Source organism: Mastomys coucha, unplaced genomic scaffold (genome assembly GCF_008632895.1).
Source record: "Mastomys coucha isolate ucsf_1 unplaced genomic scaffold, UCSF_Mcou_1 pScaffold1, whole genome shotgun sequence".
Lineage (NCBI taxonomy): Eukaryota > Metazoa > Chordata > Mammalia > Rodentia > Muridae > Mastomys > Mastomys coucha.
Genome location: NW_022196891.1, coordinates 50,910,403 through 50,926,262, shown reverse-complemented (window position 1 = coordinate 50,926,262; position 15,860 = coordinate 50,910,403). Strand labels below are relative to the sequence as shown.

At 41.8% G+C, this 15,860-nt stretch overlaps 1 protein-coding gene and 1 non-coding gene across 5 annotated transcripts in view; one reads left to right on the top strand and one right to left on the bottom strand.

Annotated features, from left to right (window-relative positions):
* The window catches only part of Rgsl1 (regulator of G protein signaling like 1), a 70,140-nt gene that overhangs the window by 7,303 nt on the left and 46,977 nt on the right, over nucleotides 1-15,860 (top strand). For all 4 annotated transcript variants that reach the window (XM_031385009.1, XM_031385010.1, XM_031385015.1 and 1 more), the window contains exons 5-7: nucleotides 9,471-9,575; nucleotides 10,549-10,710; nucleotides 11,908-12,875. In XM_031385009.1, the coding sequence (XP_031240869.1) occupies nucleotides 9,471-9,575; nucleotides 10,549-10,710; nucleotides 11,908-12,875 (1,235 nt within the window). The remainder of the gene's footprint in view (nucleotides 1-9,470; nucleotides 9,576-10,548; nucleotides 10,711-11,907; nucleotides 12,876-15,860) is intronic.
* Nucleotides 2,318-2,421, bottom strand: LOC116072017. The gene has a single exon (XR_004111282.1). It is a non-coding gene; the product is annotated as a U6 spliceosomal RNA (small nuclear RNA).

Genomic DNA, 15,860 nt, shown 5'->3' with positions numbered 1-15,860 from the left:
AATGATAAAAAATATCTTTTAAGAAAGATAATTCTTTTTTAGGGAAGAAAGTAAAAACTGGAGGGTAGAGGGACAAGTTTCAAAATGTTACCTTCAGGTATGGCACAATTATTACCATTATAGTCCTGTGGACTCACCAACCTTGGCTATTTGCTCTAGACCTGCACAATACTGACTCTGTGAATAATCAATTATGGATGGAAGAAGAACTCATAAGGCCTTACCCCTTACTAGTAAACTATTAAATACTTAGAGGTTTTGGAAATGGGGGAGATTGTCTTTATTTGTGTGTCCACTGCTGAATTCGCCAGGCTTCAATGGATAGCTCCAAATTTGTGGTTACAGAGGTGTCCCTGATTCAACTCAGGGGCTTATAAGACAGAACAAGTAGAAACTTGAGAAAGAAATCTACAGGGAAGGGAGGAGCAAGCAGGGGTGAGAGGCAAGGAAAAGCAGATGGAGATGAGAGTAATCAGTGTGCAGTCTATACATGTATGAAGTTGTCAAAATGTAACTGTAATTGATAATGATGATAATCCTTTCAGATGTACATGACTGAAAAGTACACATGACTGAAAGTGACTAGATGGAGCCTTTCTAGTGCCGCAATGCTTACGACACAATTCTGAGTACTGAGGGAGGCTCCAGGTGGCTAGCTTAAAATTGTTTCTTGGATACTGATCTCAGGAGCATTTGTGAGGACAACTCTGGACCTGGAAGCAGAAATGGCGTCTGTGACCTTCAAAATGTGATTATGAACTGAATGTTACCCTGGAGGAATGAACTTTTCTGGAGAATTCTCAAAAGGAGCCCCACTGAGGTGTGATACAGGAAGTCTTTAGAATCCTGGATGTTATTGAAAAAAAAAAATGCAGGAAGACCAGAATATCAAAGATGACTGCAATAATTCAAGAGAAACTAAAACATCAAATGGAGAAGAGATTATGTGAACACAATAGAGATAGTCAATGGGGAGAAAAATTCAGGTGTGTTCTAAATTCTTTTGTGAACATGAAAAAGAAAAAAATCCTTATGGAGAAAAACCATGTAAAAGGAAGACATGTGGAGATGTGCTCTGCGTGCATTTGTTCCTAAGGGTTCACATCACAGTTGAGAATGGGCACAAACCAGATGAATGCTGTGAACATGAAGAGGAACTAGAAATATAAGGGATGGGGAAATGTCCTCAGTTCTCCCCAGAAATTCCTGAAGCATGTGAAGAGACACACTGGAAAAAACAAAAACAAAAACAAACTATAGATGCAAACAATGTGGAAAGCCCTTCAAGATACATAGTTGTGTTCAAAGTCATCAAAGAAATCATGCTAGAGAGAAACCTTCTGTGCATGAGCCATGTAACACACAACAGAGTAGAAACACACACACACACATACACATATACAATATGTAATATATATTACATGATTGAAAAGTGTATATTATCTAAGTGTGTATATAACATATACACATATGTGTGTCTGTGTTTATATATGTTGTCTTTGCCTGTGCAGGATCACTTTCACTTTTCAGTCCTGTAAGAAGTTGCAGTGAAAAAAAAAACTTTACATATGTAAGAAATGTGAGAAAGTCTTCACTAATCCTTTTCCCCTTTGGTACTTTGAAAAGAATCATTGGAGAGAAACCCTGTGAGTGCAAGCAATGTAGGGAAGCAGTATGCTTGTTCGTTTCCTTCTGACACCAAGAAAAAGGCCATAGTGAAGAGAAAACCTATGAACACAAGCGAAGTGGCAAAGCCTTCCCTGACTCCTATTTTGTTTACTGCTATCAAAAGATCCACAACAGAGGAAGTGCCTGCATTTGTAAGCAACGTGGCAAAGCCTTTGGCAAGCACACTTAATCTTCCATCCATACCTGTGGTGGTTTGAATGAGATTAGCCTTCATAGGCCCAAGTGTTCCCATGCTTGATCTCCAGTTGAACTGTTTGGAAGGATTAGGAGGTGTGGAGTGGGTGTGGCCTTGTTGAAGGAGGTGTGTCACTGAGTGTAAGACCACACCAGGCTCTTGACTACTGCTCCAGCTCCTGCTTTGTGCCACCAATGCTCCTGTTCATGATGACAATGGATCTTAAAATGTAAGCAAGCTCCCAATTAAATGCTTTCATTTATAAGAGTTGTCTTGGTCACGGTGTCTCTTCACAGCAATAGAGCAGTGTGACTAGGCCAATACCACTGAAGAATTCACGCTGAATTCAAATGCCCCATGTGTGTAAAACTTTTTTTCCTTTTTTTTTAATTAGATGTTTTCTTTATTTACAATATCTCCTTTCCCAGGTTCCCCTCCAAAAGAAAAAAGAAAAAAAATATGGAACGCTTCATGAATTTGCATGTCATTCATGCGCAGGGCCATGCTAATCTCTGTATCATTCCAACATTTAGTATATGTGCTGCCAAAGCAAGCACGTGGTAAAACTTTTAACAAATTGCAATTCCTTTTGATACCATGAAATGATTCACAGAGGAGAGAGATGTTGAGTATTGAATCATTGTAAGAAAGCCTTCATTTATCACAGTTCCCTTAGATGCCACAAAAAGATTCACAATGGTGAAAATCTTTATATATAAACAATGTAGGAAAACATTTGTTTCCAATTTTCTTCAGTGTTATAGTGATTCAGTGTTGGGAGACTTTGAGTGTTAAGTAATGTGGGAAAGCCTTCACTATCACTGTTTCTCTTCAAGTCCATGAAAGGTTTCATAGTGGAGAAAACCCTTAGGGTGGAAGACATGTGGGAGAGCCTCTGCCCTTTGGGTGAACACATGAAAATAGTATATCGGAGACAAACCATGTGGATGTAAACAGTATGTGGAAGCCTTTTCTTCTGGTTCCCTTTGAAAATATGTGAAAAGTAGTAATGGAGGGAATATCTAAATATACAATGTAAGTTGGGCCCCATTATCACAACATATTTACAGCAAACATGATGATGCATAATGAAGAAAACTCATTAATTTAGTCATTTAGTCAACTCAGTTCTAATACGAATATGAAAGAGGACACTATGGTAAGAAATTGAGATGTAGCAGTCTTTAGGCTCATATATACATATATACACACACAGGCTCATATATACATATATACACACATAGGCTCATATATATATACATAGGCTCATATATACATATACACACAGGCTCATATATACATATATACATACATAAGCTCATATATACATATATATACACGTAGGCTCATATATGCACACAGGCTCATATATACATATATACACACATAGGCTCATATATGCATACATAGGCTCATATATACATACACACACACATAGGCTCATATAAACACACAGGCTCATGTATAATATATACACACATAGGCTCATATATACATATATACACACATAGGTTCATATATACACACATAGGCTCATATATACATATTTATACACATAGGCTCATATATACATATATACACATAGGCTCATATATACATACATAGCTCATATATACATATATACACACATAGGCTCATATATACATATATACACACATAGGCTCATATATACATATATACACACATAGGTTCATATATACACACATAGGCTCATATATACATATTTATACACATAGGCTCATATATACATATATACACATAGGCTCATATATACACACATAGGCTCATATGTACATACATAGCTCATATATACACATATACACACATAGGCTCACATATACACACTGAGTCAGAACTGTGTAAATGTGAGAAGGAAACGTGTCTGTGCTCCTAATTTCATAGATTTGAAGAAAGCCTTTCTGTAGTGGAATAGCATCAACATAAGCAATAAAGAGAACAAACCGTGCAAAATAATTTGTATAGAATCTAAAAATAATATAGCTTGCAATAAGTGTTGCAACCACTTTTAATATGTGAGTCACTCATTTTTAAGGTACATCTCTGGACTATGCAATCTGATTTCATTCTTGAAAATAAATATTGAGATCAGGCAGTTCCACAAGTGGAATTCAAATGTCAAACACACTGAGAGACTTCATTTTATTTTTATTTTATTAAAGGGTATTAGATTGGCCTCTTGTGATAGGCACTTGCCATATATATACATATACTTTGTCTCTATAGATCAAATGATATTATAGTTAGCTTTAGTATTTGCTACTATTGGATCATAGTCTCTTCATAGAATATTCATATATATATCATACTTAAGAGTTTGTTAACTGCTTCATATACTGTATGAATTTGTATATTCTTTTAGTTGGGGTTTCTATTACTGCAATGAAACACCATGACCAAAAAGCAAGATGGGGAGAAAAGGGTTTATTCCCCTTAAACTTTCAAACTGCTGCTAATCATCAGAGGAAGTCAGGACAGAAACTCACACAAGGCAGAAACCTGGAGGCAGGAGCTGATGCAGAGCCCATGGAGAATGCTGCTTACTGGCTTGTTCCCCATGGCTTGCTCAGCCTGCTTCCCCAGGACCACCAGCCCAGGGCTGGTCCCACTCACAGTGGGCTGGGCCCTCCCCCACTGATCACTTATTGAAATAAAGCCTTAGGGCTGGATCTCATGGAGGCATCTCAACTGAGGCTCCTTCCTCTAGCTTGTAAAACCCAGCCAGTTCACATATGTTCACATATTACATCAAATTTACAAGGTTTTTAGAGAAAGAAAAGTGAATGGATGGGGAAATACTACATACAAATAGTGACTAAAAGAGAGTGGGAGTGGCTACAATAAAATCCAACAAAAGAGAATTTAAATAAAAAAGAAGAAACACACAAAAACATTCTATATCAACACAAACAAAGGCCAAAATATCAAGAAGGTATAGTAACTACATATTTTTACTTTTCTCTTGGAGACCATCCAATACTAAAATCTACAGAACTAAATACAGAAGCGGACCATCTAAGACCATATCACCCGGAATGCACCTGATTTTAGAGGCTATCAAACACCCAAGGAAGTAATCTTGGTCCTTCCTAAACTTTTCTAAGTATTTAACAACAGGATTACTGCAAAATTCGTTCTATAAGGAGAGTGTTACTTTGATACCAAAGGCAGACAAAGCTGTAAGGAAAAAAAAAGCTCAATAACCTTTATCAATATCGACACAAAAACCCACAATAAAATATTAGCCACCTGAATTTAGCAGCATAGTAGAAGGATTACGTGCTGTGAGTAAAGGGAAATTATTCATAGAAGGCAAAGATGGTTCGATACCATGACAGCAGCATGAAATAAGATTCCCCACTCCTATCATTCCTATTCGGCATAGTAGAAGTCTTCACCAGAGCAATTAAGAAAATAAAGAATAGAAAAAATAAAGATTTTTTTTGTAGTAGTTTGAAAGAAAACAATCCCTATAGGCTCATAGGGAGTGACACTATTAGAAGGCGTGGCCTTGTTGAAGTAGGTGTGGCCTTGTTGGAGGAAGTACCTTTCATCCACTTCCTGCCGCATGCCTAGCTGAGGTAGACCCTTCAGCTCCTCCTCCAGCACCACATCTGCATCCACAATGGACTGCACCTCTGAACCTGTAAGCCAGCCCCAATTAAATGTTTGCCCTTATAAGAGAGTCCGTGGTTCATGGTGTCTCTTCACAGCAATAAAACCATAAGACAATTGTGTTTTTAGAAAAATAGAAGAGAGTAGAAAGCAAAACCTCAAATTATCACTGTTTAGATGATATGATGCTTCATGTAAGACAAAAATACCCTAATGTTTACACAAAATTCCCTGTTCGAAATAAGAAATGAATTCTGTAAAGTACTAGGATTTAAAGTCGCACAGAATAAATTGCATATATACCCACCATAAAAAATGAAAAAAGTGACAAAAGCAATCCGATTTATAAGAGTATTAAAAATAAATAAAATAAATAAATAAATATTAAACATTTAGGAATTAACTTAGCCAAGGAGGTGGAACACTTGCACAATTAGAATTAGAAAACACTGAAGAAACAAATTAAGACATAAATAAGTAGAAATACCTCCCATGTTCATAGTTTGGAGAACAGTATTGCTAAGTCCCCTAGAGATCTGCTTGCCTCCCCAGCATGCTAGCGTTGCAAGCACGCGCCACTGTACTAGTTGGTTTCCGTGGTTTCTGTGATTAAACTCAGGTCCTCCCACTTGTAAAGCAAGCAAGCATCTTACCAACTAAGCCATTCTCCCAGCACTCGGCATTGCCAACTGAGAACGGTCGTTCTTTCACCACACAGAATAATTGTGGCGCTCTTCTCAAATGTCATTTGACTGTATACTTGGAATTTATCTCTGGGATTTATATCTTTTTTCAAATGTCCTAAGATCTGTCATTATGCCAGTACTATACTGTTTTGATTGCTCCTTAAAACCACAAATTCCTGGGGCTGGCAAGATGGCTCAGCGGGTAAGAGCACTAACTGCTCTTCCAAAGGTCATGAGTTCAGCAACCACATGGTGGCTCACAACCACCTGTAATGAGATTGGAAGCCCTCTTCTGGTCTGAAGACAGCTACAGTGAATTGAGCTGGGCCGGAGCAAGCGGGGCCAGCAGAAGGTCCTGAGTTCAATTCCCAGCACCCACACACATGATAGCTCACGGCCATCTGTACAGCTACAGTGTACTCATGCACATAAAATAAAATATAAAATAAAATAAATCTTTAAAACACACACACACAAATTCCTGAAATCCCAGTTATAGAAACAGGGGGGTCAGTCCTAAAATTCATATAGCATCTCAGTGAATCCTCGATAGCTATAACAATTCTGAAATAGAAAAGAAAACATGGAGGTCTTATTATCCTAATTTAAAACTTAGTACAATTTTATAGCAATCAAAACAGTATAGTACCTGCATAATGACAGATCTTAGGACATTTGAAAAAAGATATAAATCCCAGAGATAAATTCCAAGTATACAGTCAAATGACATTTGAGAAGAGCGCCACAATTATTCTGTGTGGTGAAAGAATGACCGTTCTCAGTAGGCAATGCCGAGTGCTGGGAGAATGGCTTAGTTGGTAAGATGCTTGCTTGCTTTACAAGTGGGAGGACCTGAGTTTAATCACAGAAACCACGGAAATCAACTAGTACAGTGGCGCATGCTTGCAACGCTAGCATGCTGGGGAGGTGGAGGCAAGCAGATCTCTAGGGGACTCTGCTCAGTCCGCCTGTCCTACTAGGCAAGGTCCAGTCTAGGATCCTGTCTCAAAAAGGAAAGGTAGATGACACCTGATGAATGGCATTGAAGGTAGTCCTCTGGCCTTCACACGCACATGCGTATACACACACACAGAAACACACACACACAGACACACGTGCACACACACATACACACAAACACACACACACACATGTACACGCACACATGCCCGCACGCACGCACACACGTGCGTGTTGGGGGGTAGTGTCTTAGGGTTTTACTACTGTGAAAAGACACCATGACGAAAGCAACTCTTATAAAGGACAACATTTAACTGAGGCTGGTTTACACAGCCATAGGTTTACACAGCACCATCATAGGAAGCATGGCAGCATCCAGGCAAGCACGGTGCTGGAGGAGCTGAGAGTTCCTTTGTCTTCACCCAAAGGAAGCCAGGAGCAGACTGTTTCCTAGCAACTAGGAGGACAAGTCTCAAAGCCCAACTCCACAGTGACACACCTACACCAACAAGGCCCCACCTCCTGGTAGTGCCACTCCCCACCACAGGGAGCAAATAGGAGGCTGGGACAAATGAAAGTCTTCATGCATACCTAGGAAGCTGGACCTCCATACAGCATGGTAAATAAGAGCTAACAAAAATCAAAGACCTGAATATGATATCTAAAAGCATAAAAGCAGTAGAAAGCACAGGCCCAGGGCTGCCCATCGTCGGAGGTGGTGAGCTCTTGGCTATGGCATCTGTGGCAGAGTTAACAACAGAAAATTGGACTTCATTGAAAAAAAATCTTAAAATTTAAACTTCAGAAGGCATTATCAACAGAGGGGAAAAAAGGAACAACATAGACCAGAAGAAAATATTTGAAAGCTGTATTGTTTGATAGAGGATTGAGATCCATAATATCTAATATATGCTACCACTCAAGGGGGAGACCGTGCTATGTGAAATAAGTAATTAGAAAAGAAAAACTACTAGATGTCCATTTATACAAAGACTTTAAGAGTCAAAGATCACAAAGACAGAAGTGTATTAAGTGTAGCCAAGAGCTAGAGGGACTGAGAAATGAGGAGTTATTATTTAGTGGTTATAGTTTTGATTTTTACAAGAAGAAAAACATTTAAGATGAGCAGTGGTTTGAGTTGCACATTACAAATGTATTTAATGTGACAGAATGTACTCTCAGATAGCTAAAATAGCAATTTTTATATGTATTTTAATACAATCAAAATGAGGAAATGTAATTCAGAACAGGCACACATCTGCTTAATGCCTGTCTCCCCACAACCCCTTCCTACGTACAATACCTCATGCCACACACCGACAGTTCCTGTCTCTGTGCAAACCCAGTACCCTTGTACCTGTTAGCAGCTTACACACCAGTCTCCCTTTTCATCTTGGACTGCATCTCTTCTCCCAGTCTTCAGATACCCCATTCCAGCCTCACTGACTGCCAGCAACTCATCAGGCTGGATATTTCCCCAATCCACTGATCTCCATTAGCTTTTCCTCAGCCTGGAGTGCTCTCCCCTAGATAGCCACAGGTCTCTCCCCCTCACCTTCTCAAAAGCTCATGGAGATATCATCTCTGGCAAAGGCTACTCTAATGGAATCTTGCCCATCCCACTCACCTAGAATTCCCAGCATGCTTTGCTTTGCTCTATCCTATTTTAGCAGTTCTTACTACCTTTGTTCTTACTGAATAATGTACTCATCAAATATATTTATAGTGTATCCCTTTCATGGGAATATAAACTCTTCTGGGGCAGGAACTTTTGTTTGATATCCCAACCATCTGGAATAAGTAGTCATGTAATCAATATTTGTTGAATGAAAGAATAAAATTTTTATTTAGGGTTGAATTGAAAACTTTTGACTCACTAGCCAAAAAGCTACATTCAGGGGCATCTGTGGAGCCAAATACTGTACCAAGCACCCTGCTATATACTCAGCTACCACTTCAATTACATTACACACACACACACACACACACACACACACATACACACACACACACACATGAGCAGGGATAGAAATAGGAAAGAGATTCAAATCGATATTAAGGACAATGTCATTGTCAGGTGGAGACTATAGTAGGGGGGAGGGTATTTTTGAACTGAGGATTATATGAATACATGTAGCTCCTGCATATGCCCCTGACATATTACCAGATGGCCCAGTGACTAGTTTGAAAAACATCACAGTCAGCTCCACCCCCTCCATTCATCTGACTGACTCACCTTGAATGAGTGGGGCTCTGGTTGTGTGCAAGGCTAAGAGAGGGGAAAGAGAAAAATTTACACTCCCCCTCTTGTGGATTTTTCCTGGCAGCCAAGATGATGAGATGGAAAATGGCAGACCAGTGGCTTCTGGGGAAATGTATCGCTGGGGTCAGAGGGATGTGGCGGTTCTGCTCCTACCTCAAGGGCAGTGCAGGTGGGTTTCTGAAATTGTTCCCAAGATCTGAAAGCTCTCAATATTTTAAGGGTGTCTAAATCCCAGATGGCAGTTATGTGTGTCTATGGAAAAATCTAGGCTATATTTAAGGGTGCAGTTTGGGCAAAAGCCTTGGGAAACTAGGATCCATGAGATTAGTTACAGTAAAAGTAATACAAGTCCCTTTCATTCATTTATATGACAGCATGTGCTAAGCATCTCTAAGTGTCAGCCACTGTGCTAGTCAGGTGGAATGCAGATACACCATAAGTTCCTTAAAGCTTCCTCCATGGCAGGAGGCAGATATAGAGCCTACAATGAGAGTGCGAAGCACTACTCCCTGATGTATTGCTTCTGGTTGTGTCAGGGTGCTGGGAGGCTAGCAGCTGGCCCAGGATGACACTCCAGCCCAGCACATTAAGTTTGGTCCAGGAACAGGTCCTAGTTTTAAGGATGAATCCCAGGGCCTCTTGGGAGGCAGTAAAGGAGAATTAGACAGACTATATCTTTCAGTTTACTATTTGGGTTGGCAGAGTTATTAAATAGTGAATGTGGTCTTTAGCACCTTTAGGCTGTAGCCCATCTGCAGGCTGGTCAGAACTCATGATCTAAGAAATATTCTTTTCCCTGAGGTCTTTCTCCTCGTCCCTTTCTTCTATTTGACAACACACAATACCCCATGATTTGTAATGTCATAATTTTCCCTAAAGCGACTTTGGTTTTTTTTTTTTTTTTTTTAAAGCAAAAGCAAAGAAAGACATAAAGGACCTTTTCCCATTAAGTCCCCTCTCTCTATGCTTCCCATCCTCACACACTGGGGACTTTCTGGAGACGCAGACTTAACTAGAAGTTAGCTAGCGAAGGTGTTTGGTGTAGCAGAGCATGTCTTGGGAGGAGCAGCTGCACCAAGATGTCATCCACCAAAGGGGCAAGACAAGTGTGCAGCTCTCGATCTCTCCTGTCTGACCTGTAGGTGAAGAGTTGCTGGATTTCTGGATCCTTGCTGAGAAGATTCTGAGCATAGATGAGACAGACGAGTATCTGAAAGACTACTACCTCTCCCTCCTGCTCATGCTCAAGGCCACCCACCTGCAGGAAGGTTCCAGAGTGGTGACTCTCTGCAACATGGACATCAGTAAGAACTGTAGGGCATGTGTGCAATGGAATGCTCTGTGGGATGTAGCCAACAACTCCATCTGGTAGCTGGACACCCATCTTTTGTTTTCCATGCTGTTACCTTCTCCTTCAGCCTGCTGTCAGGGATGCAAATGGAAACCATTGCCTATAAAACAGAGAAAGGATGAAGGAGACCAGCCACGATTAGGATGGTGCTTATGTTTTCCCGAGATACAGTTGGCCAGTGCAGGTTGGCTGGAAGGAGAGAATAAGAAGTGAGACGAGAGAGCCGGGGAGTAACTGTATCTTCTGAGTCTCCATAACTTTGTTATGTTTTTATGTAAATGAAATTCTCTAGAGCAAACAGCTGGACTTGGACTTGTGACCTTTGCAAGCAAAGAATGTTTTTAATTTTGAAAGAGTTCAACAAACTATTTGTGGTTTCACAAAGCTTAAAATAGTTACTGTTTGGCCTACTATCTGAGACAGTGTCTAAATTATTTTTCTGTGCTATCCGGTTCGTTCTTGATAGTGTGATTGAATAATGAAGAGGCACTTTGAACCCAATACCACTGTGTTCCAGAAGATAGGCTGTTTGAGCTATTCTTCTCATTCCAAACAATAATTAGGAATTGATGACATTATCCGGGTGTAGGTGCTTGCGCCTGTAATCTTAGCACTTGGGAGGTAGAGTCACTCAAGGTTCAGGAATTTAAGGGCGTCTTGACTACATTGTAAGAGTACCCCAGGTTATATGAGACCCTTTAAAAAAAACTGATGAGATTAAACCCAGAGCTAGCAATGGCTGGCTATTATCTGAAGGATTTGACTCCTTGGAATTATCCATCACAAATGCTTCAGCTACTGTTTAGAATTATGAGTCCCATTCACTTGTGTATAATCTCATTTTTATCACATTTTCTTGTATCTTTTGCTTTTGTTTACAATACTTTCTAAAATGTGTTCAAGAAATCCCACAAAATGTGTTGTCTCTACAGGGAAGACAACAGTAATGAGAGAAAAGTAGCTACTGTGTATCAAGTAGACAGACATCAAAGACCTGCCACTATGCTCTACCTGCTCCTATGCTAGGATTGCACCCCGAAGTAGCAACATGCTATATACAAAGACATTCAGAAAACCTCCCAATCCCCTCTCTCCATCATGGCCTTCACTACTATGTTCTCACCCTTTATCTCTGTCTCTATTCTTTCAGAGTCCCTCTTGAACCTCTCTATCTGGCATCCCAACCAGTCTACTACCAGAAGGGAGATCCTGAGCCACATGCAGAGAGTGGCTCTGTTCAAAATCCAGAGCTACTGGCTCCCCAACTTTTACACCCATGCCAAGATGACAATGGCCAATGAGGAAGCATGTCATGGTCTGATGCAGGAATATGAGACTCGCTTGTGCAGTGTTTGCTGCACGCATGCAGGAGGGCTTCCTCTAAATATGAGCATCAAGAAATCCCACCGCTTTCAAAAGAAGTACTCAAGCAAGAAGGCCAAGAAAAAGATGTGGCATTTGAATGATCCTATCTTATGGCCTCTGGAAACAGACACCAAACCAGAAGTTTCCACTAAGGCCCAAGAAGAAATGAGTCTTCCAGAAAGGGTAGTTTTACAAAAGCCTTCCCTGGGAGAAGATTCTTCAAAGGAGACAATAATCCATTTCCTGTGCAAGGATTTGCAGAATGCCAAGAAACCCATTGTGAAGAGGAAATCCAAAATCCAACTGCACATGGAAGGCTTCCTTGATACAACATTCCCTAACCACCTGAGATCGGCCACTCCCATTATTAACCATGCTGCCCCACTCGTAGTCAAGAAGTCTCTCAGACGAAGCCTCTCCTTTGGATACACTCACTGGGCCCTGTGTGCTGATGCCTGTGCAGGGAGTCCCTTCAGGTTTCACCTGAAGAAGATGAATTTGAAGGTAGAGGTCCAACTCCTAGACCTTTGGCAGGACCTACAGTACTTCATCAATGTTCTGATGAATAGTAGACAGAACGGGAATGCACTCTTTCGCCATGTGCTTGGTAATCGAATCTGTGAGCTCTACCTGAGTGAGCAGATCGGGCCGCCCTTACCACTCAAACCTCAGACCCTCCAGGGTCTGAAGAAGCTTCTGCCATCTGGGGAGGTGAACCCCTGGATCCCCAAAGCCCAGAAGGAGATCTGCAAGGTAGGTTGTGTCTCAATGAGTTAGCATCTGACAAATTAGGTCAAGACCAATCAAAAATGGCATCTTATCAGCTGTACTCACTTTGTTAAAGGTAGAATTATCCACACAAACCATCCTACACTGAGGACCTGGTTAGTATTCTCAGTAAAAATTCTTTGTGATTTCTTGAAAGAATCAAACTCCAAGGTAGAATGAGTAGATGTGTGGTCAATATCCACCTCCCATTCTGTGTCGCTCCTTATGAAGCCTTCCCAAACCACAAAACTCAGGGTATGTCACTGAAGGAAGTCTTAAGGACACTGCACTAGACATTGGGAAGTAGAGTCCCCTCATTCTAAGTTTATTTCTTGTCTTAGTTAGGGTTTTACTGCTGTGAACAGATACCATGGCCAAGGCAACGTTATAAGGACAATATTTAATTGGGGCTGGCTTACAGGTTCAGAGGTTCCATCCATTATCATCAAGGTGGGAGCATGGCAGCATCCAGGCAGGCATGGTGCAGGAGGAGCTGAGAGTTCTACATCTTCATCTGAAGACTGCTAGTGGAAGACTGGCTTCCAGGCAGCTAGAGTGAGGGTGTTAAAGCCCACACCCACAGTGACACAGCTACTCCAACAAGGCCACACCTCCAAACAGTGCAATTCCCTGGGCCAAGCATATTCAAACCATGACATTTCTGTTGCTGTAATAAAATACCTAGACAGAAGGTACCGCGGGCCGGCCAGTCTGGGCCTCCCTCAACCCTTGGGGAACAGGGTCCTAGTCAGGTCGACAAGGCATTGGCGAAGAAAAAAACAGACACAACACATGGAAGTGCGGAATCTGAATGTATTTCTCAAAAACTGTGTCAGACTTTTACAGTCATTATAAAAGAGAAAAGAAAAATCTGGCAGCTCAGTGGTCAGGGTACATCTGAGGCCATCTAAAACACACTGTGTCTAAAGCAGCCACCTCTTCTGGACAGGCGCTGCACCCTACCCTGACCCGGGGGCCCGAGTACTTTGGGCCCAGGGGGCTACAGACCACATGAGGCTTGAAGCTCAAAGCTCGAATGCTCTGCTGCTGACTGACAGACACTCACACACACTCTCAGCTCAAGGAAGGTCCCTCCCATCCTTAAGAAAAAAAAAATGCCCACTATGCTAATCTTCTGGGCTAGTAAAGGCATGTCCCAGGGGTCCCATTCTTGCTAACTCCTAGGAGTGGCTCAGCTGCCCTACACTGAAAATGAGGATTCTACTTGACCTTGCCCTGGGATAATCAACTCCCACTTTGTAAACTTCAAAGCCCTACCCCCTTTGCTATCTCCCTAATGCTGAAGGCAATTAGTCTGGATGGGTAACATTCTTTATGAAATTCCAAGCCAGGGTTTGGCTAAGATGTTGGAACACTGGTAAAGGTCAGAGAGCCATGTCCAATTTTGTTTAGCTGTAATAAATCATATCTTGGTGGGCACCAAGCACTCGAGTTCGCAAGGACATATCTGGGCTACCTCTGAGTTGGGGATGCCACGAATGAATTCCAAGAGACTGGCTTCCTTTGAAGCTTTTGCCTCCGGTCTGTGGCCAAGCTTTTGGGCTTGTCACAAGACTTCATTGGAGTGGGCGTGGCAAGAAGGCAGTATAGGAGGGCAATGTTTGGCTTACAGTTTTAGGTTGCAGTTCATTATTTCAGGAAAGTCAAAGTGGGAACTTTTAAGCCTCACATCCACGGTCAGGAGCGAAAGAGAATGAATGTAGCATGCTGTCTGCTCTCAGGAGCTGCCTGCCTGCTCTCTCTCAGGAGCTGCTTGCCTGCCTGCTCTCAGGAGCTGCCTGCCTGCTCTCAGGAGCTGCCTGCCTGCTCTCTCTCAGGAGCTGCCTGCCTGCCTGCTCTCAGGAGCTGCCTGCCTGCTCTCTCTCAGGAGCTGCCTGCTTGCTCTCAGGAGCTGCCTGCCTGCTTGCTCTCAGGAGCTGCCTGCCTGCTCTCAGGAGCTGCCTGCCTGCTTGCTCTCAGGAGCTTTATTCACTTATAGTTAGTCCAAAGGATCCTACTCCCAGAACTTATTCTTTGACCAGACTCAGAGCTTACAAACAGAACCACTCTTGATAGCTAACTGCTTCACTTGTGCCCTGTCTCCATATTCCAAGGCTGAAATTACAGGTTGCCTGCCACACATTCCTGGCATTGGTGTGGGCTTTTGAGATCCAGATGCTGGTCCTCTTGATTGCAGCAGCAAGCTCTGTAACCACTAAACCATTTCCCTAGCTTCCTTGTCTTAGAATTTCAATTGCTGTAAAGAGACACCATGGCTAAGGCAACTCTTACAAAGGACAACATTTAATCAGAGCTGGCTTACAGGTTCAGAGATGCAGTTCATGACAGGAAGCATGGCAGCATCCAGGCAGGCATGGTGCTGGAGGAGCTGAGAGTTCTACAATCTTGATCTGACTGCAGCCAGGAGAAAACTAGCTCTCAGGCAGCTAGGAGGAAGGTCTTTCAAAGCCCACCCTTCCAGTGACACACTTCCTCCAACAAGGAAGGCCACACTTCCTAATATCGCCACTCCCTGGCCCAAGGGTATTCAAACCTCCACACTCCTTTACAGAGTCCATCAGACCATTTTTCAAAACCCCATTGGCACCTCATTGTAAAATAATGCCCACATCACTGAGCCCCCTCATAGTCGTTGAACCCCCTCATAGAGAGTGCTAACCATCTGTTGCCATGCCTCCATCTCCCTGGGTTGTCTTTTTTTTAAAAGATTTATTTATTTATTTTATGTATATCAGTACACACTACAAATAGTTGTGAGCCTTCATCTAGTTGTTGGGAATTGACTTTTAGGACCTCTGCTTGCTCCACTCACTCCCATAGACCCTGCTCGCTGTGGCCCAAAGATTTATTTATTATTATAAATAAGTACACTGTAACTGTCTTACACTGTAGCCATCTTCAGACACACCAGAAGAGGGCATCAGATCTCATTATGGGTGGTTGTGAGCC